Source organism: Leishmania panamensis (assembly GCF_000755165.1).
Source record: "Leishmania panamensis strain MHOM/PA/94/PSC-1 chromosome 4 sequence".
NCBI lineage: Eukaryota > Euglenozoa > Kinetoplastea > Trypanosomatida > Trypanosomatidae > Leishmania > Leishmania panamensis.
Genome location: NC_025883.1, coordinates 158,016 through 181,182, shown reverse-complemented (window position 1 = coordinate 181,182; position 23,167 = coordinate 158,016). Strand labels below are relative to the sequence as shown.

Below are 23,167 nucleotides of genomic sequence, written 5' to 3'. Positions count from 1 at the left end.
CAACTACGTGGCGTTTGGCTACTTTCTTTCCTCTCTCTCTCATCTCTCATCTTGTGTTATTGTCGAGTGAACGTGGAGGGGAAGGGTGTGTGCAGTAGTGCCTGCCTGAGCGTCTAGTCTCTGTGTTGTTCGCGGTGGTGGTGGTGGTGGTGACGCTATCCTGCTCCAAGGAGGGGGGGGTGGTGGAGTGTACATAAGGGTACACGCTCACCTGTTAGGTGTGTATGGGCCTCTCTTTGTGTTTCGTTTGTTGGCACGCAGGCGGACTCGTCTTGCTCGCCTCTCCTTTGTTTCATCTCTCTTGTGCTCTCGCTCTCTCTCCCCTCTCTGTCAGTGTGTGTGTGTGTGTCTTCGTATTTTCACGCCTTACTTCCTTCTGGTCTTCCCTCCTTCTGGTCGGTCTCTGCCACACACCAACTAATGAGCTCTAGTAAAACCTCGCCACCACCTCCGCAGACGTCAGCGAAATCTTCGCCCGTATCGGAGTCACATGTAGTCAACCCCAGGCAGACAACTTTTACGGCGTCCCCGCAGGCGGTGCCTGTGGGCAGCCGCTTCGTGGCACGAAGTTGCGCCTTCGGTAAGCCAAGCAGTCAGGCAGACGCCTCACCGCCGTTGCCCTCGCCATCTACAGCGATGGGGGTGATGACGGAGAAGGATAACACAGGCGCGGCAGTACTGAGGAACAGCGTCCTCGTCACCGCGTCATCGCCACTCAATTCGTCGGCGAGCAGCACGCCTGCCCAGTCAGTGCCAATTCTTGCGATGGGGACTTCGTTGTTGGGCCGACTGAAATCTTCCCTGACGTCACCTGACGCGCAGGTGGGCGCCATATCGGCAACAACGACAGCCGCTGCCCCTGCTGCCTGTGCTTTACTTACTTCAAAAATAGAGCATACCCGAGCTCATCGATCGGTGGATGCCGATAGCGTCGAGGGAAGCACCGGCGGCGGCGGCGGTGAACGCTCTCCCTCCTCACCCGCAGCTTCTGGGTGGCCTGGACGGAAGTCCCCCCCACTGAAAGCCATCGCAGCGCCGCTCAGCAAGTTGTATCGACCACCACACGCACGTGAGGACTCGTTGCAGCAGCATCGGAGTGCTGCTGATAGCGGCGGTGGCTCCAACAACAAAACTGAGGCCTCATTGGACGTGGTGACAACAACGTCTGGTGCAACAGTGACGCCATCAATGAACGCAGCTGCCACTGCAGGGGTAACGGCTTTGGCGGAGGCGTCTTCTTCATCACCATCCCCGTTGCGTCCGAGCGTGAGTACAGCCGTGTCAGAGCCTATTGTTGCCTCGTCGGACTTTGCGGCAAGCAAGGCCAACGCGCTGCCGCCTGCCGCCCCACCGCACGGCAGTTCAACGGGCATGGCTACCCACCTGCGGGAAGTAGCCGGGATGGCAAGCTACACAGGCAGCGCGGCAGACGCTCACGGCCCCGTCACCACGCTGTCGCCGAAAAGCGCCGCAGAAACCCACGCTGAGACAGACGTGGTAACGAGTGCGTCTTCGCACTTGGCGGCCCCGCGGCGTGGCGGCAGCTCGGTATCTGCTGTGCTGGTGTCCAGTGGAACCCTTGTGGCACCATCTCAACCCCCCGCAACGAGCGAGGATAACCAACCTGAAGGTGCGGCAGCAGAGGCGGTAGAGTCAACAGAGTTCAGTGCTGCCGAGAAGCAAGAAGCAGAACCGTCATCAAAGCCCTCCCGCTCAGCGAAGCGTAAGCACAAGATGCGGGTGGCAGCGGCGGCGGCAGCAGCAGCAGCAGCAGCTGAGAAGGTCCAACAGCCTGGGACAGCGGTGGTGGTCGACATAGCGGCAGAGAGCAACGAAGTCGTGGCTGCACACCCGGAGGATAGCCCAATACCGGCAGCCAGTGGCAGGAAGTCGACCAGAATTATTCCTGCTGCACACTCACCGTCCTCCCGCACGGCGTCGGCCCCGACGAGCACAGCAGCGGCGCCAAACACGAGTAACGTGAGCCGCCGTCCTGGCTGGCACCCCCCTCCCACAACGTCTGCGGCAGTGTCAGCAACTCTGCCTGGGGAAGGTGCAGTCCACGCGACCAGTGACACAGAAGTGGTGGGCCGCAGTTGGAGCGGTGGACCGCAGATGATGACGAATGGCCCTACTGGCATAATGACGATTCCCTTAGCAGGAACACCATTCCCGATGAGGTACGCGGGGCACATTGCGAACACAATGCTTGGCATGAGCGACGCTTCCGAGAAGCTGCTACCCGCTGAGATGGCGACAGCAGACTGTAGTGGCAACGCCGGTTACATGAACGGCTATGGGTACCAGCAACAGCAGCAGACGGTGACGCACGGCCGCTGCAACTGCTCCCCCATTGTACCTCCACAGCAACAACAACGCCCACATCTGCGGCCTTCCGCGTCTGACATGAATCTCGGCAGCGCGGCGGCGACCATCAGTCCACGCTGCAGCAGCACCAGCGCCAAAGCCCTGCTGACTGCCGGCGCAGTAAACGCGTCTATGAAAGGCGCGGCGGCAACGATGTTTGACTCCGCCGCCGCACCCATGAGCGCAAGCGGTGGCGGCGCACCTCGCTCGCCGCAGCGTGCACCTGGCCTCCACCGGGGTCGTGCCGCGGCGGCAGCAGCCAAAGCGAAAGTTCAAGCCGCGGTGGCGGCTAGTCAGAGTGTAGCTGGACAGTTCGCACCGTCCGCCTCCCCGTCCCCCGGCCCGGCAGCGACAGGGAGTGTGTCCTCGTCCACACCGTTGCTTCTGCGCAACGGCCACTTGCCGAGCATCCGCATCGGCGTTTCGTCAACAATGAATGCTGACCCATCATCAGCGGCGGATCACGCGAGTGCGCCTGCGGCAGCTTCGATGGCGGCTACTGGCGGCGCCGGCAGCCCAACGCTGAGCATGGCGACTGGCATACCACGACACCACCACACGCCGCCGCTGGCGCATCCGTCGTCCGTCTCTGGGCAGTTCTCGCAGCGCCCCCATCATCACCACCACCACACCACTTCTCTCGGAAGCGTGAGCCTCGACAGTAGCAGCGGTGGGGGCAACATTATCACGAGCCATCACGAAGACATGCTATCGCAGTCCCCCATGTCTCCTGGCGCAGGGCTGGAGCATACCCTCGCCACCATCTCGTCACACACCCTGCCCCGATCGCAGGGTGGGGTCTCGGCCACCATGAGCTGGGGCAGCATAGGTGGCTCCAACCACGGCCGCTCGACAAACACAAAGCACAAGGGCACCGCCAGCGACCATACGTACAGTCGTGGGAGCAACAACCACAGCGCTAGCACTATTGGCGGCTTCATCAACAACCTGCGCAGCGGCAGTCGCCACGGCCATCCGCAACAGCAGGTGATGTCGATGAGCCAGTCAGGCAACCACATGAACCCCATGTACGGAGGTCTGCCGAATCTGCAGCAGCAAGGCACCAGCCAAGTCGGCAGTAGTGCTGGCGGCATGATGCACGTGCACCACAACACACTTAACGTTGGCAGTGGGGGCGCGGGGCAGCAGCCCATGTCCCACCGCCGAAACCAGCATCAGCAGCACCCCACGGCAGACCCACCGCCGATCCCGTACTACGACTTCATCATGGTGTTGCCAACGTTTGTGGCGACGTGCCTGACGCTGAAGCCGGTGGACGAAGCGAACCGCGAGCAGCTCTGCTGGACCATCGAGGCCGTGCTGCGAAAGAACGTCAGCCAGACTTCAGCAATTCGTGTCCATGGCTCCATCACGACCGGTTTAGCGCTGCCGTCGAGCGATGTGGACCTCCTCGCCGTCGGGTATGAGCCGATCGCGCCGCTCGAAGCGCTACAGCGGCTGTCGCAGGCTCTCCTGGAGTTGGACGAAGACAGCAAAAATGACGCGCTTCGCTTGCAGGAGCTCATCGAGGCTGAAGCACAGTACCGCCGGCGGCAGCTGGTGGAGGAGGAGAAGGACCGAGCAAAGCAAACGGCCCTCGTGTCAGCGGCAGCAGCACCCGACGAAGACCGTCACCAATCCAGAGAGAACCGCAGCAGTAGTAGCGGCAGTGCTAGCGAAAGCTACGAAGCGGCCAGTTTGCATAACCCCAGCAGCGACGCCGATGGCAGCCGCAGATGGGCTGGAGAGAAGGACAGAAAATGTGGAGGAGCGAGCGGCCTCTCGCCGAAGCGCGTAGCACGTGGTCGCAGTATCGCTACGACCCTCCTTGGCGCAGCGGCGCCGGTGGACTTAGCGCTAAGAAGAGAGATCGATGAGGTGGCGCGTGCTGCGCCGAATCGCGCCGTGTCTGGCGACGCACAGCGCTCTTCCTGTGTGTTTCAAGACGGCACGGCCACAGCGACGCTTCAGCAAAACTGCAGCCCCTCGCTATCGTCGACAGAGTCCAGCACGACGTGCTCCTCCGCTGCCGCCTTTCCCCTCGACACGCGTAAAGTGTTTCTCACAGCGAGCACCACCGCTGACGATGATGACGAGTTTGTTCGCCTTGCCTCCGGGCCTGGCTTCGGTGGCACTGTCCCCGGCCCGCATGCCACATCGACCTCCAACAAGAGCGGTGTAGGTCATGCGTGCCGTGCGAGCGCGGGTCGCCTGCGCGACCCCGACATGGCAGCGGCGGACACAGAATTCTACGGCACCGTTAACGACGTAGAGCAGGCCGAGGAGGTGTTTCGCGGCCAGATCGAGAAAGGCTACAACTTCAGCACCTCAATGGACTTGTCAGTGCTCTTCGCGCCATCGAGGAGTGGCGGTATGCCACCCGTCGCACCACCACCACCACTACCAGCAGCAGCAGCAGCAAGCTGCTCAGATGTTGAGCGTGCCAGGAGCAGCGGCGGTCTCGCCCTTCAAGCATCCATAACGCAACTGCATGACTCCGCCTCGTCGCCTTCGCAGGGGTCTGCCCCAGCGAGTGGGAACGCGGAGCTAAAAGGTGGCGCTCTTCCACTGTCACCCGTGATGACAACGGGTCTGAGTATCGGCGAGGATATCACCACAGGACATGCGCAGATGCTGCCACGAAGCAAGCTAGCAGCAGCTGACACGGATAAGTCGGCCACTGAAACAGAGTGTCAGTGCAGGCAGTCGAGGCCTGCAGGCGACGGCGCTGCAGCGCAGGAAGGTCGTAATGCCGGTAGCGACGGAGATGCTGCGGCCGCTGAGGCGGAAGCGACGGACAGGGCTACAGAGATCCCTGTTACCGACGAGGCCACGAGACCTCCGCCGTCGTCGGTGTCGCCAAGAGCGGCAACAGCCTCTGGAGAGAAGGCCGCTGTGGTACAGACCACTGTACCTCTGCCTGCGCCCCAGGACGCGGTGACGCGAAACCCGGTCGTTCTCGGTGGCTCTAGTGGTGGTGCCAGCGGCCATCTTACTTACGTCCCCGTTCGTGAAGGTCCACTGTTCTTTGTGCAGTGCATCACGGCGACGCGGGTACCAGTTATTAAGCTGACAGACAAGGCAACCGGCACCAAGGTGGACATCACCTTCGCTGGCGGCGAGCACTGGCGGTCAATGCAGCTTACACGATCTCTTCTGGAGGTGTTCCCGCATGCACGCCCGCTTATTTTGTTCCTCAAGTACTGCGTGCGCAGCCTCGGTGTCGGCGAGAGCGAGCCTGGCGGGGTGACATCCTTTGCCATTTATCTCATCGTTCTCCACTTCTACCATGAATGCCGCAAACGCATCATCCTCCTCCTCCGTGAACGGAACGCCGCGTCGTCGCCATCGAAGGGGAAAGCCTGTCCAGCAAGGGCGGATGCCAGAGAACAGCAGCGGCAACATCGCTCAGCGGTGGAGGCTCTGCGCTGTGGTGACACTGAGGACAAGAGTGCTGCTTCCCCTGCCACCCCTCACTCTCCCGCTACCGCGTACCAAGGCTCGTCTCCGACGGGCACCACCCCCCTCAATCTTGGGCTGCTGGAGCAGATGCTGGGCGAGTATCTTGCGCGTGTGGAAAAGCGTCGCGCCCAGGTGGTAGAGGATGCAGGGCCGAGAAAGTGTGCGTTGCTAGACGCAACAGGCATCAGCGATGTTGCCGGGCCCTATAGCAGCGGTGGGGACACCCAGAAAGTGACCTCAGCGCTTAGGAAAGCGTCACCCTCCACGGCTGTGGCGACGGGGGTATGTGCCACCATCAAGGCTGCCTACGCCGGTGAGGACGAGGGGCGCCTACATTCGATTCGCCAAGCGATACTGGGCTTTGTCGCCGACCCAGCAGCTTCGACAAGGGCGGCCGGGACGTCGATGGCTGCGGCGGTAGCGCTACCGCCACCGCCATCACAGATTACGACTGGAGCGACCACTGAAGAGGAAAGCGACTCAGGGCGTACGCAGCAACCGCAGAGAACCTTCTCCGACACTTCTGAGGGAGCCTCCTGCGGCGGGGCAGTAACCGGTGTGAGCAGCAGCAACAACAGTAGAACCCTGTCCCCGTTGCACGAGCAGCAACTTCCTAAGTCCAACGGGACTGCAGGCACTGGCAGCGCCACCGGTATACCGAGTGCCGGCGAGGTACTAGCGCCTGTAGTAGACGGTGCGCCTGGCCGCCTCGCGCCACCACCGCACCACTACCTACTCAAGACGGTAGAGCCGCAACCGCATGAACGCGTGATGAGCGATGGGTCGTGCGTGGATAAACCGCGCGCTGACGAAGCGACAGGGCGTGGCGAGAAGGTGGAGGAGACGAGCGCTGCGGGCTTGACGGCAGCTGTGGCGACACCGGAGGAATCGACCATCGCCGCCGCTGGAAGTGCAGATGATATGGGGCCTGAGAAAGCCGGCCGACACTCCACTGAGTCAACGCCGCCGCCAGCGGAGGCAGAGACGGCTGGTGCAGCTACAGCCTCTCCAGACGGTAAGGGCGACTCGGCAAACGGCCAGGACGCAGCGGGCGCCCACGCCAGTCCAGCAGCAGCAGCCTCGACGTTAAATGACACTTCGGAGGATCACGACGACGACAACGCCTTCGAAGAGTTCGCCGCGGACTTTCTGCGCCGGCAGGCAAACGTGTCAGACCTCTTCCTTGACTTCTGCCACTACTACGGCTGCGCCTTCGACTACGAGACCAGCGGCATCCGCTTCGCCACCGACGGCAGCTCCGAGGTCGTGGCAAAGCCGCTCCTCTGCTCCCGCCGCGGTCAGCACTTTCACATGACATCGCCTTTCGACCCCGAGTACGACTTGACAGCGCGTATGACGCACATGCGCGACTTCCAGTGGCTGTGCTGGTGGTTTGCCGAGTGGGGTGTGGCGCGGCAGTCGCCGCAGTACTACGGCAGCTGCAGCCTTCAATACGTCCTTCAGTGTCTGTCGCCCATGTCGGCAGACGTTGACTGTCAGGCGGTGCATCAGGCACTCATGCAGCGAGCTGTCGCTGCGGCGCGAAGTGCCGAAAGCGCCGTTTCCGCTGGGGCGCGGGCGCAAAACCACAGTAACGGCGGCGCCGCAGACGAGGGGGGTCACTCGTGCCACGGCAGGAGCGCCCCGACGCTCGCCTTTCAAGAGAACGTCGAGAGCACTCGGGACATAACGTCCCTGCAACAGCGACAGTCGGCGCCAAGGCCACCGCGCACGATGATGTCAACGAGCAGCAACGCCCATATCTGCGGTGCGCAGCGAGAACAAGCGCTGGTCGCGGGAAGCAACACAGCGGTGGCAATGCCGATCAACCCTCACACGCATCCGCAGCCACAGCAGCAGCGAGTGAGTATGACGTTGTCGCCAATGCACGCGTACAGTAGCACTCACGTCGAACAACAGCCCCGCGGCGATGCGGCGGTGGTGCAACACTACTCTGCCGAGCCGTTCCCTCACTTGCATAGCATGATGATAATGCCGCCTGGATCGCCTGCATGCGTTTACCAGCAGTTACCGCAGCAGCGGGCTGACCCCAGTGGAGTGAAGGCCATGGACGCAGCCGCGCACCTAGGCGGGGGAGGCTTTGGTGGGCATGACCACCGCAGCGCCCCTCTTTCAAAAGGCAGGAGCGGCAGCACCAGCGCGGCGAAGAAGAGCACCGCGTCTCGCCGTCATCAGGGTAGCGACGGTGTGTCCACGGCGGTGCACGATATGGCGGCCACACACGCTGCCAGTAGTGGTAGTAGCAGCCGTCCTGCAAGCGAAGCCGGCTCCACTCCGGCGGCCTCAGCATCAGGGCGGACTCATGCCCGCCGACGTACACCACTGCAGCTGCCGTATGTAGACTCGCGGGAGCAGGTCTTTGACGGATCCACTAATCATGCCGTCACGACACCCACGACAGCGGGGGTGACTGTGGCGCATGGCTACCCTGATGAAGGCGACGAGGCCGCGGTAGCGGCAGCGAGTCGCACTGTTTCGCCTCCCCACGGCGAGAGTCAGGAGGGGGGATGGACGAGCCTCACGGCCACGGCGTACAGCGGCAATGGTCCCCTTGACTGTGTCGATGTGGCGCTGATGTCTGTGGAGGAGGATGAAGATGAAGACGAAGCCGGGGGGCACTATGGTGGTTATGGGGAGGGCAGCGAGAGCGTTGTTGACTACGCCGACCGCTTCGAAAAATACGGTGGCCGTGCGAATGCAAATGCAACGATGCTGTGGCACTACCAGCAGCAGCTGGCACCGCATGACGTGCAGGTCACCGCTGAAGCCATTAAGCGCTTCACCCGTTGCGGCGCCGACGCGGAAGGCACTGCCGACGTCTGTGAGCAAGGCGCAGATGGCCCGTGTGACGGTTACACGCCGAACATGACGTACGGTCGAAACCACGGTCATGTTACCCTGCAACGACACCAGATGTCCTACGGCAGCCCGTACGTGATGAACCAACCTGCAGGTGTTTACGTCTCCCCGAAGCAGCAACAGTACCAAGAGCAGCAGCAGGAGCAGGCAGCTGCGGCAGCCGCCTTCTACTACCAAGCATTCGCCCAGCAGCAGCAGCAGCAGCAACCGATTATCAGTCGAACCTGCAGTGGGCTTGCGACCACGGCTGGTTCATCCTCGTCCCCCAGCTACCCCTTCACAGCTCTGCACTACGATGTGCAGCAGCACCTCTGGCAACAGCAACAACAGCAGCAGGAGGGTCACACGACGCGGCACAGCAGCGGCTTTGTTGATGTCGTCCTCACTGCCGCCGCCGATCAAGACGGAGGTAGCAACCATCGCAGCGACAGCGCTTCCAACGCTACCGCAACCAGTGCTAACGCACCTCAGCAACAGCAGCAGCAGCCGGCCTTCACCTACACGCCGTACGTGGGATATCCCAGTGTTATCTGGGGGGTAGGTGGGGCGCACAGTACAGACGCGGCGAGGACTGCAGGGGGCGGTGGGGCGATGCCTCAGCAGCCGCAGACTCCTTCACGGAGAGGGGCGTCGTTTACGATGAATTGCCAAAACCTCACGACTGTAAGAGCGGCAGGATCACCGGTGAACTCCAGCAGCAGCGGCGGCGCCAGTATCAGTGCAAGTGAGCCACAGAAGCCGCAACAGTCTCCTCATAGCGGCCATCGACATTCCGCGTCACACCACCACTCAAGCTGGGGTAGCGAAGGCGCTGCGGAGGGTGGCGGAGACAGCAGCGGTGCTGGCGAGGCAGGTCAAGGGTAGCACAAACATACACACAGAGAGAGAGAGAGAGAGAGAGAGACCGACAGAGAGGGTGAGAGCATAGTGCTGCAGCGGTGCCATCACGCAGCCCTTGGGGATGCAGCGTGCGCGGGTGTGAGTAGGTGCATTGCCAAAGCGAGACACATGGAGGGAAGTCCAGTGCGGACGCAAGCAAAAATGTCACCACTCGCAGCAGGCGTATCGCTGCTGTCGCAGAGACGTACGTATGGGTGTGTGTGGGGGGGGGAGATGGGAGGGGGGTGGGGGGTGTCCCTCCCACTGGCCCTCTCTCTCTCTCTCTCTCTGTGTGTGCCTCCACATGTCAGAAGAAGGCAAATGAATGGAAAAAATTCGCTTAAGATTTGAACCTAGAAAAACGAGGTTTACGTAGCGACGAACAAAGGGAAGGCGAGGGGAGGAGGGGGCACATCCTTGTCTCCACCACGCTGCTTCGACCCCTCCCCCTACGACAGCAACATGCGCGCCCGTACACACGCGGAAATACCCACATTTGATCCTGAATGCGGTGAAGCGTCTTCAATCTCTCTTTCTCCCGCGGCCCCGTAGGAGGGCGGGGGGGGAGATGGTCACCTCCCCCCGTCTTTGGTCTCGCGGTATGTCTGTGCGCGGCCTCAGTACGTGGGTGGGAATGGCGTGCACATCGAACGTGCAGAGGCGTCGGCCTCTGTCCTTCCTTGACACTAACCTTCCATGTGATGGGGGATGGCTAACACCTCATGCTCCGCGATGTAGGCGCTCATGCGTCTCCGCTTCCTCTTCCGTCTTCATTTCCTCTTCTCTCCTCCCACCCACCCACCCTACTCCTGTCGTCACTCTCGACCGTACGAACCCCTCCTCTACTCGCTATCGCGGTATTCCTCTGTTTCTCTCTACTGCGCTGTACCGCACGCTAACCACACCGGCCTTCTCTCCTCCCCACACAGTTGGCTCAGCCACGCCTTTGCCAGTGGCACCCGATGTAGTGCACGCGCGCACGCATTCAACAACAAGTAGCAGCAGCAACACCAGTCACTCTTCCCTCTCTCCCTCTACCACGTGCCGTTCACACACCAAACCACCCCCGTAACTCTCAGCAGCAGCAATGGCCAAGTCCAGCCGCTCGAAGTGGAAGAAGATGCACCGGCGCCAGCGGGCGCAGGCGGAAGCGATGAACACGGTGAAGCGCATTCGCCAGCTGAGCAAGAAGCTCGAACTCACTGTGAAAGGCGGGATTAGCGCCGTGCCGCCCCAGGAGCCGGAGAAGCGCTTCCATTTTCTCAACCCGGAGCTGGACTCGCGTGTGCCGAACACGCGTAAGCACCTGAACAACAACTACCGTGCTGAGCTGAACCACGTCCAGTACGACTACACGAAGCCGCTGAAGCTGGCACCGCCAAAGACCAACATGTACGGCAAGACTGACGTGAACGCGCCGCATCGGATGACGGTGACGTACGAGACGATCGACGCTGACGCCCCGTTGGCGGGCCATGCGCTGACCAAGGCGGACATGGAGCGGCTTGCGCGTCGACAGAAGCAGCAGGAGAGCGAGACGTCTGCCGAGGCGGCCTGTGCGGAGGAGGATATCAGCAAGGCAGAGGTCAACAGTGACAGCTGCGACAGCGATGACAACGGCCCGGAGGAGTACGTGATTGGCATGAACGACGTCGCGCCGCACCGTGCAAGCGGAAAGCGGAAGGCAAATGCCAAGAAGGGGAAAGACTTTGTGGCACCGAAGGCAACGATGAGCACTGCATCAGCCTCCGCTGGTGCCTCTTCGTCTGTGTCGGTGGCAGGCCCCAGCAGCCGTATGCTGGCCATCGCGGCTGCTGCCGCGATGGCCAATGAAGAAGGGTCCGATGATCGTCCTTGCAATGGCGGCGTAACGGCGGTAAATAAGATCTCAAGCATGCAGACGATGCGCAGGAAGAATGGCACGGTGGTATCCACGGGCGGTGCGTCCAAAATGAAGAAGGTGGGGCATCTGAGTGGCTCGAGTGGCACCCGCGTTGTGAGCAGCGGCACCAAGGCAGCGAAGAAGACCGGCAACGCGAAGCACAGCACGAAGTCGTCGTCGTGATGCTGGCAAACGGCCGCTGTGCTCGCGTACGCACCAGGTCTTAGGCTGTGGGAATGGGCAGGGCATTGTGCAACAGAGAGGGAATGAAAATGAACAGCTGGAGAGGTCCAATGCGGATCCCCACCACACCAACACCGCATGAATCAGTACAGCATGCTTGCATGCAGGTGTTTGTGAGTTAGTAGGAGGGGGGGGGGCAAGGAGACTGGGCCGGTTCTCATAAAGTGTCGCCTGCCAGGTCGTCGTGTCTGTGTGCGCTGCGTCACCTCTTCCCTCCCCTCCCCCCACCCACTGTTCGCATCTCGCACGTTACTGCGGCAGTGGCTGTGGCAGCGACCTCGGCTTACCATGCCTCTGCTCAACTGCTTGGTGGTGCGTCTGCGCTTTGTGAGTTTCGTGTTGCCCTCGTAAATGCAGGTTGTTGCATGTCTGTCGGTGTTTAGCTAGTTGATGGTGTCTTCTTCACGCACTGCTGCCCGCATAAGTGGTCGGTAGCCGAACTGGGAGCCTCTCTCTCTTTCTCTCTCCTTCCCTCACGCCCCCCCCCCCAAATCCCCACCGCCTTGTGGGTGTGTGCCTCCACATTTGTTTTGTTGTTCTCTTCTTTTAGATTGATGGTGGCTCACACGCTTTAAGCGAACGTGTGATCAGCGCTTACAGGGGAGAGCGATGCACATCTACGAGCACTCTGTCTCTCTCGATCGCACTCACGCACACTCTCCTTTCTTTCTCCTTTCGGGTAATCAATCTTACATGCAGTAACGCAAAGGACACCACCTAAAAGACACTGAGCCGATAAAGTACAATGCAGGTAAAGGTTGCACCTCCTCACACACGCACACACACTGCACCTATGCGCATTATGTCTGCGTGAGTGAGTCTATCAGTGTAGCGTCATTGGTCAGCGCTCTCTCCCCTCGTCGCTCTTCATCGTGCTTGACGTTTGTGTGGATGGCTGAGCGGACGGGTATATCTAAGAGACTCTCCCCAACATCTATGTCAAATCTCTACCCCTCCCTCCTACCCCCACACATCCTCCGGCTGTGGTCTGCATGTGTCGGCTCCTTCTCACCCCTCCCCCGTCTCTCTTGCCGCCCATGTTTTGTGTGACACCCCTTTGCTGAAACAGAGACGCACGGCAGCAGTGCGCTCGAGCTTCTTCTCCTCCTGTGCCGCTTTGCATACCAACGCTCCTTTCCTTAGGTGGGTGTGTGTGTGTGTGGAGGGAGGACGTCATCATTCGCATGCACTCACTCCCGCAGCAGCACCAGCAACTCATCACGCGTGCGCGTCACGTCTCTTTCACGTGGCATAGTAGAGGTCTTACTCTCCTCGCCTTCTACTCTCTCCCACTCCCCACCCTCGACAATTCAGCTTCTCGATCGCTCTTCTCTCTCTCTCGTACGCACGGACTGTTCGCGTCGCCGTCCTCGCCATCATCGCGCGTGGGTGTATCTGTCCGTACGCCCATGCTTGTTGTCCTTTATTGAGTCTTCTCTGAGCTGGATACCCCTCTCCGGACTCCTTCCTCTCCTCTCCTCATTGTCCTTGATACATCCCCCCCTTCTTCTCCTTCGCCACAAAATCTTCGTTTGCGTGGCGTGCACGTGTCTGTGTCTACGCGTTGTTTGTTTACGACCTCTGCTCGCGTCCCTCTCTTTCTTCCTCCTCCCTCGGCCTTTACCTCTCCCGCCGTTCTGTATCGTGTGCTGTGACTTCCCCTCCCCCGCACTGGATTCCTCTTTTCTCTGCTGCTTCCCCCCCCCCCTGATCAGCTCGTGTGCGTGAGCGTGTGTCGTTCGCCCACGTTTGATTTGGTTTGGTTTGGTTTGGTTTCCTGATCGGCGAAAGATGGGCAACATCATCTCCGGCTGGTTTGAGGGCCTCTTCAAGAACAAGAAGGCCAGCATCGTGATGGTCGGCCTCGATGCAGCAGGGAAGACAACAATACTAGAGAAGCTGAAGCTCGGCACCTCGCGCGAGACGGTGCCGACGATTGGCTTCCACGTCGAGTCGGTGGATTACCGGAACGTGACGTTTCACCTGTGGGACGTGGGTGGGCAGAAGCGGCTGCGGGCGCTGTGGAAAATGTACTACGAAGGCGCCAACGCCGTCATCTTCGTCGTTGACAGCAATGACCGCGCACGTGTCGGCGAGGTGCGTGACGAGCTACGAACACTCTTGTCCGACCCGCTACTGTCCGGCGCAGCTTTACTGGTGTTATGCAACAAACAGGACCTGCCGCAGCGGCTGACGCCTGCGGAGCTTGTAGATGGGCTAGGTTTTCGCGACCTCTCTGACAAGGGCCTGGGACGCTACCTGGCTGGCCACAAGTGGTATGTGCAAGGATGCTGCGCGCACACAGGTGATGGCCTGTACGAAGGACTGGACTGGATGTGCTCCCATCTTCCAGACAATGTTTAACCGAGGGAACGGGAAAGGTGGCAGCAGAGCACTTGGCGAGAGAATAGCATGCAAGATTCCTCGGTTGTGCCCGCGTGTTGGACTCTGCACGCGTGTGTTCAAGCCTTTCCACTACACCTGCGGCCGTGATGGCCTTCTCGCTTTCTCTTTCCACTGCCACACACACACACACACTCTCAGCGCTTCCCCTTTGTGCGTGGTGGGTGGGTGGGAGGGGGGGGGCGGTGCTTCGTCGCTGATAGTGTTGTTGCTTTTGGTGTCAGGCTATGTTTTTTTTTGGGGGGGGGGGGCGGAGGGAAATGGACAGGGAGGCTCGTCCTCTCTCTTCTCCGGACCCCTTCTGCTCTGCGTATGGGCCGGGGGCGAGTGCACGTGTGTTCATTCCTCTTCTCACTGGATGGCACATACTCGCCCTAGACGCATGCGCGCACACACACGTACACACACACACACGCACTGCATCGCATCAGCGCCGGCAATACGCAACGGATACAACAGAAAAGAGGAGGGGCAAAGCTGAACGACACCGGGGTGAGAAGGACTTCAAAAGGCGGTTCTCCTTGCACACGTGTAGCGATGTTGTGGTCAACCAGGTGGAGAAGTGGCGTTCAGAGCAGCGACCCGCTTTCCCACCTCCCCCTTTCGACCACGGGAATTAGGGGCGCTGCTTGGGGTGAGGATCTCTGCGGACCCCGCTGTAGCCGCGAGATGGTGTGAACGAGCCTAGTCGTGCGGGTTGGGGGGGGGGGGGGAAGGGGGGGAGCTGTGGGAGTTCGTGTGAGTTGTACTGTCACCTCGCGATCCCCCCGCTCACTCGCTCGCCCGCCCGCCCCTTCTTCATGGATGCTGAACTCATGAGTGGAGCGGGGTGCATTGCTCATGACCCTCCCCCCCCCACTCACGACGGCGTTGGTTCCCACTCCTCCTGTCATGCGTACTCGCTTTGTCTCTCCTTCACGATCTCTTTCCACTCCACACGCTTTCCTCCACCCTGGCGCACTTTTACGTGCGTGTCTGCTGTTGCATCCACGTGCTCCGCTGCCCTGGCCAACCCACCTCAACGGGCAAACGCATAACGTCCACGCACGACACCCAGAGAAGTCGAAACCGTCTCCCGTGTCCTTCTTTCGCCCAATCCTCCCCACCCTACACCGTGGCAAGGATGGTCGCCGAGAGCAAGGCTGCGAACCCCATGCGGGAGATCGTGGTGAAGAAGCTCTGTATCAACATTTGCGTGGGGGAGAGCGGTGATCGCCTGACGCGTGCTTCGAAGGTGCTCGAGCAGCTCTGTGAGCAGTCCCCGGTGCTCTCCCGCGCTCGCCTGACCGTGCGCACATTCGGCATCCGCCGTAACGAGAAGATCGCCGTGCACTGCACCGTCCGCGGGAAGAAGGCTGAGGAGCTGCTGGAGAAGGGCCTTAAGGTGAAGGAGTTCGAGCTGAAGAGCTACAACTTCTCCGACACCGGCTCTTTCGGCTTCGGCATCGACGAGCACATTGACCTCGGCATCAAGTACGACCCCTCCACTGGTATCTACGGCATGGACTTCTACGTCGTCCTCGGTCGCCGCGGCGAGCGTGTGGCGCACCGCAAGCGCAAGTGCAGCCGCGTCGGCCACTCTCACCACGTTACCAAGGCGGAGGCGATGAAGTGGTTCGAGAAGGTCCACGACGGTATCATCTTCCAGGCCAAGAAGAAGAAGAAGATGATCCGCCGCCGCCGCCGTTAAGCAGCCATGACGATGATGCGAGAGTAGGCGGTGCAGGGAAGAGGGTTGGGGTGCTCTGCATGTTCTGAGCATTGCGGCCTTGGAGTAGACGGTACTGAGGGGAGAAGGTTTGGCGATGAAGAATGGGTCACCCCATAGCGTACGTGCATGTGTGGTTGTCTGCGTATACGGTTGTCCCGGGAGTTGGTGCGCTTATCGCTCGCAAGATGCACAACGTACATCGACCCACTGACTCACACGTATGTATATATATATATATATATATATGTGTGTGTGTATGTGTGTGCTCTCGCGCTTCCCTCCATCTCCCCACCCACTTGTGCCGCCGCCTCCTCTCTAGCGGGTCGCTGGCTCGCTTTACTCCACCCCACTCCCACTCTCTCCCCGTCTCTGTCAGGGGGAGTCCACCCAGTCACTGTGGGGTCGGGGCATGTTGTTCTTCAGCGCGCTTTCCGGCAGCGGCGGTGGTGCGGGGGGCACCGTGCGCCCGCGCTCGCGATCTCGGCTGGCTTCTTTGTAGCTTTCTTTGCTTTTTTTATTCTTTGTTGCTTTGCCTCTCCTTTCAACACCGACCAAAAATGAAACGAACGAAAAGCTGGAGAAGAAGCGGGCATCCGCAACCACCCTCAGCGGGCGATCACGGGGGTGATGATGCGAGGGGGGGGGTTAAGGATCGTTCGTGACAGTCGGCATGGGGGTGGAAAGAGGGAAAGAAAGATGCGTGCAGCCGCATAGATTCCCCTTTCCCCCTCCCTCTGCACTCGACGCGTAGAACTAACATCACCTCCATCGCCACACCCCTTCTTGCCGTTGTGGGTGGAGTGAGAGGTGGCCCGCCCATTCGCTGCCCCTTCACCCCCACTCCCTCTCCCCGCACATCCCCCCCCCCTCCCCTTCACTCCTCTGGGCAAACACCGCCACTCTTTTCTCTCTTTCGCTCATTCTGCAACCCTTTATGACGACGGCGCTGTTTCATAGCGAGCGTCCGTGGGGAAACTCTCGCGTGGGCACCGACATATTACCGTTTTTTTTCACTCCCACCCCCTTCCCCCCCCCCCATCCAGCTCACGCTGCTCTTTCACACTCTGTGTATGGTCTGTGGGGACCCGCCAGCATGCCCTTCTCCAACGTCTCCGCAGAGGAGACGCGTGGCCTTTGCGAGTTCGCCGAACGGCGGCAGCTGTCGCGCAAGACGACGACCGTGGTGGACGGCAACACTGTCCACGCAGAGAGCGAAAGCGTCGATGGCATCGACACCTCTTTCCTCAGCGCGGTGGTGGAGGTCGTCGAGGCTGTGCTCATGCGTTACGCGTTGACGCGCGTATGCGACACGGCCACTATCCCCACCGGGTCGACGGAGAGTGTCAAGTTCGATCAAAGAGGCGTCGCTGCCAACGGTCGTGCGCCCTTTCCGTCGCTGTTTCTGCATACGCCTCGGACGTTTGTGCGGCTTCACGGTCAACAGTCTGACTCACTGGGCTCTCCGTCATCACCAGCGAGGAGGAGTGTGAAGGGGGTGCGAAAAATAGTCTGTGCGGACGGCGCGACTGCCCTCAGCAACGCCTACTGCGCACCCGGCATGCCACCAACGCCTCTCCTCTTCAAGAGCGCGTCCGTCAGCACAGCCGCACACTCGAAAATGGATGAGCGAGTTGCCGTGAACAACATGGAGGACCATCGGATGCAGCCGGCACCGCTACCGTACGACAGCCTTGCTCGGTTCCCGCCGCAGCTTCATCACAATACATCGACGGTGCTGCACAGCCCATCCTTGGACAGCGCACGCCCGATGGTGAACTTGTCGCTTACACCAGAACCGATCGGCAGGACAGCAGCAGTGGTGGAGAGTGACAAGTCCGTGCCACTCTCGTCGTCATCAGTGCAGGAGATGGTGCAGGTGGTATTACAAGGCGAGGCCGCCGTGGTCGTCACCACCGCTGTCTCCTTATCCGGTGGTGCTGCCGCGGCTATATCGACCCCGACAAGCCCCCAGCCGGTGATCATGACAGAGACCAGGTGCTGCAGCGTAGCCGAAGAATACGCATTGAGGCATGCAGCAGCAGATACAGCGGCACTCAGCGAGGCACCGCTGCTTTTTAGCCCTGACGCAACCTCCTGTGTGTTGGTCGCGTGCCGGGTGACACTGCATGAAGGGTGGCAGCGACTGATAGTCTCCTCTGTTACGACGTCACTGCCGGGATCTGCGGCGGCTGCGATGGCTGTTGCTGATGCCTCTCCGCAAGCGACGTGCTGTGTCTCCTGTTCGAGGTCGTTTCTCAGCGCATGTGGGCATACCGCTTCTGCCGCTATGGTCCACCTCGACCGCGAGGATGGCGTCGCGGAGATGCTGCATCAGCTCGTATGGGATAGCGCCGTGCCCGCCTTCCTTCACGCGGTTCATCAACACTACATGGCGCACATGACCACCACCAGCATTCCAGAAGCCGCTGGCAACAGCGACAACGCCGCCTCGTGTGCGACGGCTGTCATGGCGCTGAAGAACATGCTGAGGTGGTTGTGGCGTGCAGCTGCGCTGCCGGCGGACCCCACGTCCACGCCACCTCCGCCCTTGCTTCAGGTGGACTGGTACGTGGTTGGCGCAATTTGCATGCGCAAGAGCGCCGCGCCGGTACTGGAGAGCGTGTTCCAGCAGTTTTTTCCCACCTCGCACGCCACATCTACCCCGCCGGTGACCACGCCCGCCAATCTGCACCTTCTTGCAGAGGAAGTTTACCTCAACAGGCTTCTCCCACAACTCACGAGCTCAGCCACCTCGACAACTTCGTGCTCGCTTAACGTCGCTCACCGCCTCCGCGAGGATGGTCTGTGCTTCTGGTCCTTCAACACCACCTTCCAGCCCTGGTGCGTCGAGCCGGATGGTCGGCGGCGTTATGCCTACCCCATGACGTGGGGGCTGTTGCTGAGCGTGGCGACGGGGCACAGCTGGCCCGCCACCGTGCAGCCAGGAACCCGCACGTATCCACTTCCCGAAATTCGATCCCTATCCGCGGAGAAAGGCTACCGATGGGTGACGCCACTATCCTCTGATGTGCTGCGCGGCACGCGCCGTGGACCGGGTGATGTCGAACGTGCAGGTGGGCTGCAGCTCGCGTGCAACACCGTGCCGTCCACTACTCTCGCGCAGCGCGTGAACAAGAGTGCGGCGTCGACGCCATCGCCCCTGCGGCTGTGGTCCTCGCTAAACGCCCTTTCCACCTCACCCAGCGATGCGGAGCGTAATCGAGATTCAGTGTCACAGCAAGATACGACAGCTAAGACTGCAAAGCTGGTGACGGTCACGGTAACATTGGCCTCCTATGTGCGGACGCTGCTGAACCGGCAGGAGGCATGGTGGGCACGGGTACAGCGTTGCCAGACGGCGCCATCCGAGGCTGGGGCTTTGGCACTGCAGGTGCCGCCGTCGACTTCATCGACACGCAAGCGGATTCTTCCGTTGCTACTGCGACGCCACGCCTCGCTCGCCACGCCGTCTCCTGCGCAACGGCATCAGCAAGATAGCGAGGGGGAAGACAGGGAAAACGACGATGGCGACGAGGAGGGAGGCCCTCTCGTGCACTGGAGTGGCGTCGACGCGGCGATGGTGCGCACGCTGCTCTCATACCCCAAAGAAAGCTTCCTGCAGTGGTCCACCACTCCACACTGCGAGCCACCAGATTTCTACGACCACGCACGCGACGGGCTCCTGTGGCGGGCGAGCGTGCGGCCTGCAGACGTCTTTGTCGAGGGAACAGATGGCCTGTACGTTGAATGACCAAAGCGTCATGAAGTCGAGGAAGAAGGGGAGGGAGAGGCAGCTATGGGAACCCTTCACTGCGCATTGCTCCCGCATTCTTCCTTCCTCCCCAAAAAAAACTTACTCTGGCGTGTGCGCTCGCCATGGCCTCTCTCGCTCGTTTCCCCCTTCGTCCTTCGCCCTCCCCCACTCTGTAGCCGTTCAATGTCGTCGCTTGTGGACATATTGGGGGTGTTTTTCCTCCTCTCCCTTTTACTCTGCCTCCGATGCGGCGATGTCGACGGCTCTCCGCTTCCCCCCCCCCCCTCTCTCGCTCTTACCCTCCCCTTGAGTGTGTGCTCCTCTCTATTCAGGTACTTTGCCACTTTCTTGATTGCACCCCTCTCCCCTCTTACCCCTCCTCCTCCTCCTCCTCCTCCCGTCCCCCTGATGACGGGCGGAAACCTCAGCGCGTGGTCTCTCCCAGAGCCCGGCACCCCCCACTCTCTGTGGGGAAGCCAAGCAGCCCCCCTGCCCCCACCCACTCTTACGGCGTGAGGAGAGGCCAGAGCGATGCGTCGCTGCTGGTGTCGGCGGTCAGGTCCTGGGCGGCGCTGCGTCAGGGCGGCCCGCGACAGCGCACACGCCTGCGCCATCCGTGCGATGGGCAGAGTGTCAGCACCACTCGTGCGCATCCCACCGGACCCCTAACTGCCTACTGGTGTGGGAAGCCTAAGCCACTCCGGGGGGTATGCACCGGGCAGGGGGCCGTGCCCTGATGACTGACCCAGCGCATTGCCGCACCGCGTGCACCCCCACGGGTACTTTCGCGTCACGTGATGGGTCTGTGGCAGAGCGGGGGGCAGAGTGGAGTTGGGCCTCGTGCTGTGTGGCAGAGAGCGGACACGTTAGAAGTGGGGGAAACCCTCCGTGCACCCTCTACGCACCATTGGGAGGGGCGGAAACGAAGCCGCTATGTGACCACATGTGGAGGGTTGTGGAGATGATCGCCTTTTTCTTCCAAAGTCAGCGGAACTTCCACTCATCCCCCTTCTACCTTGCAGAGCTCAAGTACACTCAGCCCACCACCATCACCTCTTCGCCTCGTGCGGACAACCCAAGGCAGCTGCCGTTGGACTCCCTCACTTTTTCTGTGCTTCTCCCTTCCCAGCCGATTTCCCTCTCTTCTGCGTAGCTGATCGCCCCAGGGGCAATGTCGTTGTCTTCGGCACAAGAGGCAGCGGCGACGGCGACTGTGACCACGACAGCTCACAAGGTCTCAGCGGAGATCAGTGAAGACAGCCCCCTCTTCGCACTCTCCCCACTCGATGGCCGTTACAAGCACTCCACGGTCCCTCTGCGCGCCTACTTCTCCGAGTACGCGTTGTTCAAGTATCGCGTGCAGGTGGAGGTGCTGTACTTCGAAGCGCTGTGCAAGGAAGTGCCGACGATCACGCAGCTGCGCGGCGTCACGGATGCCCACCTGGCCCAGCTGCGGGCGGCCACCTTCGAGAACTTCACAGTCGACGATGCCACGAAGATCAAGGACATCGAGGCCGTTACGAAGCACGATATCAAGGCTGTGGAGTACTACCTCAAGGACAAAATGTCTGCCTGCGGCCTCGAGACCGAGAAGGAGTTCATCCACTTTGGGCTAACGTCGCAGGATATCAACAACACGTCTATTCCGATGCTCCTGCGCGACGCGCTGCACCACCACTACATCCCAACGCTGGATCAGCTGATCGCGCTTCTCAAGAGCAAGCTGCCTGAGTGGGATGTCCCCATGCTGGCCCGGACACACGGCCAACCAGCGAGTCCAACGAACCTGGCGAAGGAGTTTATGGTGTGGATTGAGCGGCTGGAGGAGCAGCGGGCGATGCTGCTGAGCATCCCAAACACCGGCAAGTTCGGCGGCGCGACCGGCAACTTCAACGCGCACCTCTGCGCGTACCCTGGCGTGGATTGGCGGAACTTTGGGGACCTCTTCCTGAGCAAGTACCTTGGCCTGCGCCGTCAGCGCTACACGACTCAGATTGAGCACTACGACAACCTCGCCGCCATCTGCGATGCATGTGCGCGGCTTCACACTATCCTGATGGACCTGGCCAAGGACGTATGGCAGTACATCTCCCTCGGCTACTTTAACCAGAAGGTGAAGGCAGGCGAGGTCGGCAGCAGTGCAATGCCGCACAAGGTGAACCCGATCGACTTTGAGAACGCTGAGGGCAACCTTGGCATGAGCAACGCCGTCCTTGGCTTTCTTTCAGCGAAGCTGCCCATTTCCCGTCTGCAGCGCGACCTCACAGACAGCACGGTGCTGCGTAACCTCGGCGTTCCGCTCAGCCACGCTCTCATCGCATTTGCATCCCTCCTTCGCGGCGTCGACAAGCTCCTTGTCAACAAGCCCGCCATCGCGGCGGACCTGGAGAGCAACTGGGCTGTTGTGGCGGAGGGCATCCAGACCGTGCTGCGCCGTGAGGGCTACCCGAAGCCGTACGAAGCTCTGAAGGACCTGACACGCGGCAACGCGCAAGTTACCAAGGAGACGGTGCGCACCTTCATCCAGCAGCTCGAGGGCATCACGGAGGAAGTGCGACAGGAGCTGCTCGCCATCTCCCCTTTTACATATGTCGGCTACACAAGGTGTTTGTGAGAAGGCGGGGGTGGGGGAAGGCTGCGCGGACGATGTCGAGGTCCGGTAGAGGGCCAAAGCGGCTGCGTTGTGGGCGGGCACAATGGTGCTTTCTTGGTGGGGCAGAGTCGTCGTCGCCGTCGTTGTTGAGCTCAGGGGAACAAGAGCTGCCGTTTTGGCGACTCCCTCAGCAGCAGTCGTAAGGCGATGGAAGGTGTGCAGGGACGGATGCAGTTGCACGACTTGATCTCCCCACCCACCCTCTCTTGCACCACTCTCCCAACTCATTACCACCGCCACCTCCCACACACACACACACACACACGCTGGACAAAATATGCATGTAGCCGCCACAGCAGCGATCGAACAAAAAAGGCTTTGATGAAACCCCCAATGCTTCTTGAGACCCCCACGCCTGCGACTCACGTCGTGGTGAGGCGGCACTCTTCTTCTGCCTGTCGGTCCTCGCTGTGGACAACGTGGATGTGGTGAGATGTGCGCCGTGTGCGTGTGGGGGGGGGATGTAGGGGGCGGTGGTGATGAATTTGATGAGTGGTGCAAGAGAAGGCGAAAGAAGCCAAAGGCCGGAAGGGGACAAAGACGCGCGGCGCACCGACAGCGGAAGCAGCGACCCCTCCCCCCCCCTCACCATCCATCTCGCTGACGTAGGCCTTGCCTCCACGAGTCGCACTGATGTCAGCACCCGCTGGACAAAGGAACGCTAAAGCATGGGAAAGTCACGGCGGAGGAGGGTGGACGAGGAGAGGAGGCACGTGCCGGCCTGAAATCGGCGTTCGCTCAAGGCGATCATCTCTCTCTCTCTCGCTCCTTCCCACAAGGTTGTGGCAGAAGCTGCCTCACCACCTCCTCTCGATTTGGTCTTCTCCCGCTTGCTAATAAGTTGTCGTGCAGCTCTACGTATTCCACGCAGAGACCGCTCACGTTCGCCTCGACCTCAGTCGCTATCGCCCCCTCTCTCTCTCTCACTCTCTC

The 23,167-nt window shown here is 60.8% G+C and overlaps 6 protein-coding genes across 6 annotated transcripts, besides 1 other annotated feature; all 6 read left to right on the top strand.

Annotated features, from left to right (window-relative positions):
- Positions 1-420: 420 nt before the first annotated feature.
- On the top strand, positions 421-9,573 carry LPMP_040460 (hypothetical protein; the record flags this gene model as incomplete). Its single annotated transcript, XM_010705392.1, has 1 exon — positions 421-9,573. One exon carries the CDS (start codon positions 421-423, stop codon positions 9,571-9,573), a length of 9,153 nt encoding a protein of 3,050 aa, XP_010703694.1.
- Positions 9,574-10,675: 1,102 nt separating this feature from the next.
- On the top strand, positions 10,676-11,653 carry LPMP_040450 (hypothetical protein; the record flags this gene model as incomplete). Its single annotated transcript, XM_010705391.1, has 1 exon — positions 10,676-11,653. One exon carries the CDS (start codon positions 10,676-10,678, stop codon positions 11,651-11,653), a length of 978 nt encoding a protein of 325 aa, XP_010703693.1.
- Positions 11,654-13,504: 1,851 nt separating this feature from the next.
- LPMP_040440 (ADP-ribosylation factor, putative) lies at positions 13,505-14,077 on the top strand (the record flags this gene model as incomplete). Its single annotated transcript, XM_010705390.1, has 1 exon — positions 13,505-14,077. One exon carries the CDS (start codon positions 13,505-13,507, stop codon positions 14,075-14,077), a length of 573 nt encoding a protein of 190 aa, XP_010703692.1.
- Positions 14,078-15,239: 1,162 nt separating this feature from the next.
- LPMP_040430 (60S ribosomal protein L11 (L5, L16)) lies at positions 15,240-15,806 on the top strand (the record flags this gene model as incomplete). The annotated part of the gene is made up of 1 exon (XM_010705389.1): positions 15,240-15,806. One exon carries the CDS (start codon positions 15,240-15,242, stop codon positions 15,804-15,806), a length of 567 nt encoding a protein of 188 aa, XP_010703691.1.
- A 1,114-nt stretch (positions 15,807-16,920) lies between these two features.
- Positions 16,921-19,578, top strand: LPMP_040420 (hypothetical protein; the record flags this gene model as incomplete). Its single annotated transcript, XM_010705388.1, has 1 exon — positions 16,921-19,578. One exon carries the CDS (start codon positions 16,921-16,923, stop codon positions 19,576-19,578), a length of 2,658 nt encoding a protein of 885 aa, XP_010703690.1.
- A 401-nt stretch (positions 19,579-19,979) lies between these two features.
- Positions 19,980-20,447: a repeat region.
- A 305-nt stretch (positions 20,448-20,752) lies between these two features.
- Positions 20,753-22,195, top strand: ASL (adenylosuccinate lyase, putative; the record flags this gene model as incomplete). The annotated part of the gene is made up of 1 exon (XM_010705387.1): positions 20,753-22,195. The coding sequence occupies one exon, from the start codon at positions 20,753-20,755 to the stop codon at positions 22,193-22,195; it is 1,443 nt and encodes a 480-aa protein (XP_010703689.1).
- Positions 22,196-23,167: the final 972 nt, after the last annotated feature.